Source organism: Zingiber officinale, chromosome 2A, assembly GCF_018446385.1.
Source record: "Zingiber officinale cultivar Zhangliang chromosome 2A, Zo_v1.1, whole genome shotgun sequence".
Taxonomy (NCBI): Eukaryota; Viridiplantae; Streptophyta; class Magnoliopsida; order Zingiberales; family Zingiberaceae; genus Zingiber; species Zingiber officinale.
The window spans coordinates 135,239,482-135,250,379 of NC_055988.1; the positions used below are offsets into that span (position 1 = coordinate 135,239,482).

Below are 10,898 nucleotides of genomic sequence, written 5' to 3' on the forward strand. Positions count from 1 at the left end.
TCACAAAAGAAGAGCTAAATTAGATCAGTCCATTCAACAACATAAAGAACCTTTAGGATAAATTAATTGAACTCCACGAAGGAATGTCTGATTCAAAGGTAACAAAATAAAACTTGTAAATTATTTATTTAACATCCATATGCAGAATAGAAAATCCAGAAGTCAACTACATGTAAGAATCAATGACATTTTGAACCAACTCCATGCAATCGAGTAGACGATGGGAAATTAGGACATACTAAGGTACGCTTTAAAATCTTTCCCTAAAAAAAAAACTTTCCCCCAAAATACATTGTGGGTATCAATGATTGATGCATACAAAGTAATTAGGAATCTTTTCATTGTAAAATTAGATAAAATGTTTTGGTAATTTGAATTTCATGATCAAGCTAACTGAAGTCAAATCAAGAAAGGTATAACTTTAGTTGCAGGATAATTACAAAGGAAACCAAGTCAAAATCCCGACCAGTGCTAAAATCGGATGACAAATCAGAATTGGATGAGGAAGACCAAGACGCAACCATAGAAATCATAAACCTAGTCCGAAAGATGTTCAAGAAGAAGGGTTTCATCGGAAGGGGCATCAAAAGAGCAATCCAACCAAAAGGCAAGCAAGCAAGCCAAGGTAAACCAAGCAAGCCTAAATCGAAGTTAACCTACTATGAGTACAACGAAAAGGGACACCACAAGTCCGAGTACCCAACCAGAATGCATACAAATCAAAGAAATTGAAGAAGAAGAAAGTACTCAAAGCAACTTGAGATGAATTATCTTCAGAGACGGAGTCAAATGAACCAAACCAGACTAACTTCATGGCTCCAGTAGCAAAGGAGCATATAGCTGAGTTCGAGTCTGAATTTAAATTTAATTCAATTAATCTTAATTTAAATAATGTAATCCTAAATTTAATTCAACTCATCTTAATTTAAATAATTTAATCAATATTTAAATTCAATCAATCCTAATTTATTTTAATTAATCTGAATTTAAGGAATTTATTTTAATCCAAAATTAATTTAAATAATTTTAGTTTAGTTTAATTTAATTAATCCAAAATTAATTAATTTAAATTAATCTGAAATCAAATTTAGTTAATTAAAAAAATCCAAGTTAAACATTCGATTAAACTAATTTAAATAAATTTAATTTAATTCAAGATTAATTAAGAATCAAAATAATTCTACCTTAAATGAACCATGTTAATTAATTTATCTCACATAACCTATAAGATTACCTTGATCACCAAGAATTTGTGAGTGTCAAAAGAAATTAACAACTTTTTTCTATATGTTTATTCAGCCTAAACTCATAGGACTTAAGTTTTTTTTAGATAAATAGAATAGACTTGTCTTAAATAGAATACTTATCTATTTTCATTTTCTTTTCTAGAAATAACCTAGGCTAGTTCTATAGTAGATTGCATAAATCTATAGATGTAGGCCACCTTTGCATCTCACAAACACTTGAGAATTATATGTCTGTGTATCGAGCCATGTAGATAAGTGTGAGATGTTAGGATCCATCCCTAATTCTAGATGTAGATAAGTGCATCGACATGAATTAAGGGGTCTAAACTCAAAATGATCTTATATAACTTCATACTAAACTCATTCATCACTTAATATCAATTGAGTAAAGGAATAAAGAGTCAGACATTTTTTTTAAAGATAAATTTTTAGATATGATATTTTAAATAAATTATTTTGAAAAATGACATCTTTTAAATTTTTTTCTAAAAATAGTTTTTCGATTGATCAGACACACTTGTTTAGTCGATTGATACCGGACAAAACTTAGATTTAAATATGGATACAATGTTTGACTACAAATTTGACCAATAATTAATTCTCAATCGACAGATAACTACAATCAATTGACCGATTAACCTCAATAAGTCCAAAAGCTAACTATTAATTTGACTATTCATCAATCTGTCGATCGATCAACCTATCGGTCCAAAAAATCCAACCATTTCAACATCAAAATCCTAAGATCACGTACTACATTTAATAGACAGGTCGACCAACCCATGAATTCGATCGGCTAATTGAGCGCTATAAGAACGGCGCAAGGGAGAACAGAACCCTCACACCCTCAAATCTCTTCTTTCTTCCTCCCTCTTTCTCTTCTAGCACTGAAACAAGCTTTCCAACGCCTGTTGAAATTTTCCAAAGCCTTTGAAGCATCAAAAATGCCTCAGTAACGACTCTTAAACTTCCTCTTAACTTAGTTTTGTCCTTATTTATTTATTCCGTTATCTTTATAAACAAAAGAAATGTTACAATATTCAAGATCAGGTTGACTCCATTAAATCTTAGCTAAGACGCTAGATTCCCCATAGATGAACTAAGACAGTCATTCTAAGCTAAGTCATTTCATCATTTATGAATCTGATATATTGACTTATGCCATTTTTTTACCACATACTGTCCTGATGTGATGTGATGTGATGTGATGTAAATTTTTAACTATTATGTATTAATCGATCTCCTAACCTGCATGCATTTCATCAATTTTAACTTATGTGTTGAATTTTGCAACAGCCTTTAGTAAATTGATGAGTACAATTATAAGACTAGAATTACATGTCAGGATTTTCTTTTCAATGTTGATATTGGTTAGATCTTTTCTTCATACTTGGGTAACCAATAATACCTTCTACTGTTTTCCAAACATTCTCGAGACCTTACCTGAGCCTCATGCTCATCTTACTTCGTACTCCATGTATGCCAATTTTTTTAAAGGTCCTCTTCCTAAAATCATGAACTCAATCAATCTAAGACCCCAAGATATTGCTTTTTATAAAGTAATTGTTCGGTTGCATTTTACCTCTAGCCACTCGAGATCAATCTATCATTAGATCCTATCATCTATTTCTCATGTATGCTCTTAAACACTGACTTGACATAAGTTTATGGGTGTTTAAGACCATTGTTTATTACTCTAAATGTAGTTCCTCCATAAATGTCCAAATGGCATACTGGCATGTCATCACTTCACTACTAGGATCCTTTGGCATTAACACAACAACAGGTAATGTCAAACCCATATCCATTCATTTTGACAAGATAGGTATTAGACAATTGTCCTTGGTTGGGATAGAAACAAGTGGCTAGACTCTAGTATTCAAGGAACGTCATCTATAGGATTGAACTTGACGATAGGAGGTGGAGGGAGGTGAATAAAGATAAGTATTTTTAAAATGAGCAGAGAGCTAAATAATTGAATTAAGTATAAATAGCATCATAGAAATAAAATTATTTAGATTGATTCAATTAAGTAAGACAAAGATAATATAAGCATGCAATAAATTAATTAACAGTTAAGTATACAAGCAGTTAATCAATCAAACCAAAAGTATAGAGATATATAGCAATTATAAAATATGATTCTTATTTCTAAATTATTTTCTAGGTGGAGACACTACAAGAAAAACCCTCATAGACATCGGTGGAACAACAACGGTTTTAAGTAAAAACCGATGTGTTTGAGTATTTTATACCGATTTTTTCAAAAATCGATATCTATGAGCGCAGATTTTCGCTCATAAACATCGGTTTTTTAGCCGATGTCTATGAGCGCCTTTTTTCGTTAATAGACACCAGTTTTAACAACGATTTTTAAAACCCGGTGTTAATGAACCCAAAATAAAATAATTTAATTTTCCCATCAATACTTAGCCAAAATTTGCAACACTTCACTCTTTCCTCCAAACCTAAACCTATATCGCACCGTCCACCGTATACCGTCGCGACACCACCACGACTTTCCTCCTAGCCGCTGGCCGTCCGACCATCTCTCTCAGCCTCATCTCCCTCTTCCCCTTCCTAGATCGACGCCCCTTCCTCTCTCGATCAGGATCAAGACACGACGCCCTTGCTTCTCCGTCCAACCACACCGCATCTCCTCTAACTCGAGAAGAGGAGGCCTTCTTCGCATTCCGGTCATTTTTAAGCCAAAGCAGAGATTTCCTCCATGAGCGATGACCTTTCTGTAAGCAGAACCTTTCCTTTTTTGTATTTTCTCAGATTTTCTCTGTGAGCCCTACCGGTTTCTTTGATCTCATGGAAGAAGCGGTGTAAAAGAAAGCATTTTCGCCCAAATGTCGATCTTGAGCGGAGGAAGAGTAGTGTGCGTGTTGAGATCCAGGATGTTCCCTAGCCCAATCCAAGGGATTTTTTTAGGTCATCTCGTGGATCATATTTCTAACGTTCGCCACACAACCGTGATGCTTGAGTCTTTTACATTCTGGTTTTTGCCCTTTTCTGGTTCATACAAGGGAGAAATCGCATGCATGACTGCGTTTACCTTTTTAATCCGATCTTTTCTCGATTGATGTCTTATGATGATCTGATCTTGACTTCATCAGCGCTTTTTCAAGCACAGTGGAGGAGAAGGCTAAATGGCTCTTTGAGAAGCTGAAAGGTGAGGGATTCTATACCATTGCTTTGCCATCAATTTTCAACTTCCCTTGTTGCTGTAAGGCACTAAGATCTTTCTTCTTATTATTTTTTTGTAATTCCGATTCAGTACGAGATATGCTACAGATGCTCAATCCTTCACCTCTCACGTAACTTTCCTTGTCAACTTTTTTAGTGATTATCTAATACAAGGTAGAGTGCAGCTTTCGTTGGTTGAAATGTCCTTTTGCTTTAAGAACCCCAACTACTGATTGCTTGATTTCCATGCTAGCTTGCCCTTTCTGCTAAAGTTAGTTTTGTTTTTGTTAATCTATCATTTTTATTTCACTGGACTTTGAAGTATCTCTGTTTTCATATTTGAGAGTTTCTTCACTTGGAGTTTTGAGATGTTTCTTATAGAGATATTATTGATTAAACAAATTTTACCATACGACATTATAAATTTACAGCAGAAATTGAGTTGTTTGTTAACTCAATATGATCTTTGGGAATAAACCAGAAATTGAGATGTTTGTTATAATCAGTGGCGGATCCAGGAATTCAATCATGGAGGGGCGGCCACAATCTTAAGTATGGCGAATTTTTTTTGAACAGTTAATAACTTCTATGTAATTAAAAAAATATTTTTTTAAATAACTAGGCATACAGGAGAAAAAAGTACAATATTATAAAAAAAAACTCATACAATAATATTAAAATATGAAAGCAATCTACTAACGAATATGTGACAATTGCATTCTTTGAGACTCCATGTTCTGAAAACGCTGTAAAATTGGGTCATTGTCGACAGTATTAAAAACATCTTTCTCGATATAGACTACTAAACTATCATTCATCCATTCAACTCCAATCCTGTTTCGCAAATCTGTTTTGACAATATTCATTGCCAAAAGCACTCTTTCAACGGTTGCAGTAGCAACTGGAAGAAGTAAGGCTAGCTCAATCATCCGATAAACTAAAGGAAAAACACGGTTCTTCATTGTTTCAATCATTTTCTTTGCAAGAGCTCCTAAATCTGAAATGCCTTCAAACCGTTCATCTGATCTGACGTTATCAATATATGTTTCAAGCTCTTATTCAACCAACATACGCTCATTCCAAAAAAAATTATCCTCATAAAAATGAGCCGACGCACTAACTTCTGTACATCAAATCTAGAGAACGAGTTCCTAGGATCAAGGCATGACATATAAATCAACAAATCTGTAGTTGTTTCATAGAAACGACTATCCATCTCCTGTAGAATAATATCGATAACCTACAATTTAAAAAATCAAACAACAAAAGTAAAAATTAATAAATATGTTACTGTTTAAAAGAATTTAATTGATGGTAAACAAAAAAAGAATTATGAAATTACCTCACAAAAGATTTCAACATGGTAGTAGTGATAAAAATTAATATTTTTCCCATCTCTCTTCAAATGACTACGGTTGTTGATGTTATCTGTCATATTAATTATTTCAATGGAATGAGTATTACAAAATTTCTTCACATCCTCAAGTAAAATATCCCATCCAGAATCTCTCAACTTTTGCAATTTGCATTTCACATTATTGATCAAATGCATCGCATTCACAATATTTTGATCTTTCTCTTGTAGAACGGTTGACAAATGATTTGTGATTGCCAGTATACGTTTCATCAATAGTAGAATAAACACAAATTCATACCTCTCCATTCTTTCAACCAAAGTTCTACTTAAACCCTTAGAAGAACGATCACCATCATCAATCAAATTTTGAAGAACCTCTATAACAGATGGCCACATTTGTTCAATATGACATAAAGTTGAATGATGAGACCCCCATCGTGTATCTCCAGGTCTAGCTAGACTAGTTTCTTGGTTTAGTCCTCTACCAGAACTAATCTCTCCTCTTTCAAGAAGTTTAACTTTTCTGTCATGTTCAAGTTGTCGAAGTTTGTCGGCCCTTTTGCAAGATGATGCAGATATGTTCACAATCGAACCAACAATCCACATGAAATCACAAACATATTAATTTGCTTGAGCAACAGCTACAACCACTAGCTGGAGTTAATGAGCAAAACAATGAACATACAATGCATACGGATTTTCTTTCATTATCAGTGCTTTAAGCCATTAAATTCTCCAGACATATTTGAAGCACCATCATATCCTTGATCCCTCAATCTCGCCACTGACAAACCATACTTAGCAAATAAAGAGTCGATTGCCTCCTTCAAACAAGCAGCTGTAGTTGTTGCAACATGAACTACGGCCATAAATCGTTCAATCACCTCTCCATATTTGTTCACATATCTAATAACAATTGCCATTTGCTCTTTCACTGAACAGTCACGAGCCTCATCAAGTAGTAAAGTGAACTACCTATCTCCAAGATCAGCTAGAATAGCATTTGTGGTCTCAACTGCACAAGCATTCACCAATTGCTTCTGAATTTTTGGGGCAATCATTTGATTATTTCCAGGTGCATTCATTCCAACAACTGCCGCAACTTATGGACACTCTGAGTTATACCATTTGAGCAATTATAAAAAATTTCCTCTATTGGATGATGTCGAAGACTCATCATGTCCCCGAAAAGGCAATCCTTGTAACAACAAAAATCGAATTACTTTTAAAATGGAAGTCAAGCGTTTGCGATAAGAAACTTCAAGCTCATGTTTCCCTGATGAAAATGAATACTCCACACTTTGTCTTTGATTCTTGAAACCCTCAAACTGTATTCTTGCCTCATTGTGCGCACTATCAAATCCACCTACATGCTCATTGAATTTTTTAATTGCTTTTTTCCAATTTATGAAACCAGATCTCGTAAACACATCATCTCCTCCAAACCCTATATTACTAGGTCTAAAAAGATAACACCATAAACAAAAGTCTGCATCCTTTGAAACACTATACTCCAACCAATCACGGTCTTTAAACCAAACCTCAACATCTATTGTCTTTACCCATTTTCTTTCTTGGAAAATTATGGCCTCGAGGTTGACAAGGGTCTATAGCAACATATTCTTTTCGAATACGATCTCTAGCACCAACATCATACTCTTCAATCAATTTTCGTAAACCAGGATCAGCAGTAATTTCTACTTCACTACTCAGATTTTCAATATTTTCAAATAAAATTTGCGGAGGAGGAGGAGGTGGTGGTGGTTGTGGTGCAGGAGTAGACTCTTCATCCGGAACACTAGACGATTCAATTGAACTCCTAGACCTCTTTGCAAAATATTTCAACATTTTCTGCAAATTATAATGTATGGGAAAAAATTATCAACATAAAGTAATGTGAACAATTTAACAATAACACAATTTAATTATTTAACATCATTCATCGACACAATTCTTTTTTTTTAAATAAAATTAATTTAACATACATTATCAAGAAACAATCAAACAATTATTAATAAAATAAAATAAAATAAAATCCACACCTGAATGAAGGTCGAAGGCTTCACCTTTGGACTTTGGCACAAAAAGATGGATCAGGAAGGGTTCCTCCTTTGATCAGCAATCGGCAGAGAGAAAAAAGATTTGGGCGCTGGGCGCAGGGCTTTCAACTTTGCTATTTGGTCGGTCGTCGGCGCTCGGCACTGCAGAGAGAAAAAATAAAGGGAAAGAAATATCACAAGGTTCAAGGTTTTGTGAGAGATAAATAAAAATATAAAAAATAAACGTTTCCAAATATAAAAAATAAACTGAGGAAATGTGTCAATTAAAAAAAGGGAGGAGGGATAAATAAAAATATAAAACAAACCTTTATATATGCTTTATATAGGGAAACGTGTCAAGGTGATTCACAATTAAAAAAATGAATTGGCTTTGACTCTTCGTTTTCTCCGTTTTTCGCTCGACGCTGCGTTTTTTCTCCGGCTGCTGTAGCCTGCGAGTGCCTGCACCCCGATCCTCCACCCCCCCCCCCCCCCCGGTACATCCGCCCCTGGTTATAATCCAAATAGAGATGACTAACCAGAAATTGATCTGTTGGTTAAAAATTATGTTAGATGGAGAGGAATGTTATTTGATAGGTAAAAGAGAAGTTAAACCTTATTGACTTTGGTGTTAGATTTTGTCGATAACTACAAAAATTATAATGATGATTACGTCTCTTGAAAAGGAACACCAATTAAACATAATTGTACCTTTCAATTAAACATAATTGAAAAGGAAATCTCCGCTTTGGCATTCTTCGTGATGGAAAAGCTCGCGACTTTCATCAGCGCTTCGTGAAGATATTCTCACGAAGGTCTTGAATTCTAACAAACATGGTGGACGTGTGAGAGGCATAGGAGCAAATGTCACTCCATCATCCTTCTTCAAGGTTGCTAGAGGGAAGGTGCAAATTGAAGGAATTCGAAGTGATACTACACCGATTGCATATATTACATCTAAAAGATGTGATTCGAAGGAATTCATTGGGGCTCGATGTAGAGGTATAGTTCATCTTATTCTTACAATATGCATTGTCATCTTTTGTAATTGTTGGATGCTTTTGTAAAGCATAACTTTTTCATCGACATGTACTAAATCCTTGTTACAAGTGCTGTGGTTGTTTAGGCTTGTACATATAAGCGATAGTTCTTGAATTCCTTTAATTGGTGAAGCATCTTAGGATTGAGCTCTGCAAATTCAAAGTGTCCCAGATGATAATATGCAGCTTTTTTGACCTATAGTATTTTGGTTTACACTTGTACTCTATGACTTCAGTTATTCAGATCCTAGGTTTAAGTTTGCTTTGGCCTATTTGCATATATTGTAGCATGAAAATAGATGATGATACATAGTTTTGGCTACACACTTGGGTGCATCTTTTTTTTTTAAATTTGTAGTGTTAATTTTAGTTCATATTTTTCTTTATCCGCTTGTGACACTGTCTTATGTTTTTGCCACTTTCAGTTATATTGATTATCTCTTTTTGGGTGATTACGTTGATTGTGGCCAACATAGCCTGGAAACTATAACTCTTCTCCTTGCATTGAAGGTATTACTTTCCCCTCAAGCTTGTCAATGTGATCAGTCTTATCCAAGCAAATATTTTTATGAAAATATTTAGCATCAAAGAATTCTTGAAGGTATTACTTTGCACTCTTCTTGTACAGGTTTATGTTTACAAATATGTTGTATCTTTAAACTTTTCAAAATTTTCTGAATCAATGTTACAGATTGAATATCCACATAATATACATTTAATTCATGGAAACCATGAGGCAACATACATTAATGCTTTATTTGGGTTTCGTACCAGCGCATCGAGAGAATGGTACCACTAATTTCTATTTGTTGTCATTATTTAGTTTATCAAGAAAAAATTATGTTCCATATCATTGTTTATTGTTTGGAAACAGGGAGAACAAGACGGAATCTGGGCATGACACCGTATTAACAGATTGTTTAATTGGTTGCCTTTAGCTGCTTTAATGGAGAAGAAAGTTATCTGCATGCATGGTGGTATTGGTCATTCCATAAATCATGTAGAGCAGATCGAAAACCTTCAACGACCTATCACAATGGGAACTGGCGCAATAGTTCTTATGGATCTGCTATGGTCATACAAATAAATAACTAAAAAGAAATACCTTATTCATGTGAATAACTATTTCCTGTTTCTTATTCATGCAGGTCTGATCCAACAGAGAACGACAGTGTTGAGGGGTTAAGACCAAATGCCAGGGGGCCTGCTTGGTTACTTTTGGGGTGAGTGATTATATGTTTGGCTCGGACCATTTTCTACTCAATTCCTATACAATGGTTTCAAATTTTTGATCTTTTGATGTGACAACCTGACCGAGTTAGTTATTGAGTTCTGCAATAATAATGGCCTCCAGTTGATAGTAAGGGCACATGAGTGTGTCATGGATGGTTTTGAACGATTTGCTCAGGGTCATTTAATCACTCTTTTCTCTGCAACTAACTATTGTGGTGAGGATCCATAGCTTTGCTCAGTCTATTGTTTGTCTATTAATTCTCCTATTTTTTTTCAATCCATATATCCAGGAACAACAAATAACACGGGGCAATTTTGGTTTTGGGACGAGATCTTGTGGTTGTCCTAAAGCTAATTCATCCCTTACCTCCTGCCTTCCATTCTCCTGAAACATCACCGGAACGTCATATTGAGGATACATGGATGCAAGTATTGCTGCGTTAACTCTTTTGATGTTTGCACTTTATTGTTGCATCTATCTGCATTCTTTATGACTTGGAAACAGAATTGTTTATCTCCTCAGGAAATTAATGACAACAGACCAGCCATGCCTACCCGAGGCAGACCTCAAGTGGAAAATGTAAAATATCGGAAATAGGCGAATATTAATAAGGGAATTTTTCGAAATTTTTGAAATTTTTTCAGAAATTTTTCGGGGCTCGTACGGACGAGTTAACGGGGATAAAAAAGGGGCCTAGAAAAGCCTGTTTAGGCTACCCCATTTTAACGAGGAAAAATTGTCTTTTCCTTTTTATTTCTTTTTCTTCTTTTCTTTATTTCTTTTTCTTTC

At 34.6% G+C, this 10,898-nt stretch overlaps 1 protein-coding gene and 1 pseudogene across 1 annotated transcript; one reads left to right on the forward strand and one right to left on the reverse strand.

Annotated features, from left to right (window-relative positions):
* Nucleotides 1-5,134: 5,134 nt before the first annotated feature.
* On the reverse strand, nt 5,135-6,402 carry LOC122044015. Its single transcript, XM_042604564.1, has 3 exons — nt 5,917-6,402; nt 5,561-5,679; nt 5,135-5,465 (listed from the first exon to the last, which is right to left on the reverse strand). The coding sequence occupies exons 1-3, from the start codon at nt 6,400-6,402 to the stop codon at nt 5,135-5,137; spliced, it is 936 nt and encodes a 311-aa protein (XP_042460498.1).
* Nucleotides 6,403-9,099: 2,697 nt separating this feature from the next.
* LOC122044016 lies at nt 9,100-10,102 on the forward strand (annotated as a pseudogene).
* The last annotated feature ends 796 nt before the right edge of the window (nt 10,103-10,898 follow it).

What these genes read in the sequence shown, in the direction of transcription:
- LOC122044015 (XM_042604564.1), bottom strand. Translation starts at nt 6,402, where the DNA reads ATGTGGATTGTTGGTTCGATTGTGAACATATCTGCATCATCTTGCAAA. An exon ending in GGGATATTTTACTTGAGGAT is followed by an intron (nt 5,680 to 5,916) that starts GTGAAGAAATTT and finishes TTTAAATTGTAG; the next exon opens with GTTATCGATATTATTCTACA. An exon ending in TCTAGATTTGATGTACAGAA is followed by an intron (nt 5,466 to 5,560) that starts GTTAGTGCGTCG and finishes TGATAACGTCAG; the next exon opens with ATCAGATGAACGGTTTGAAG.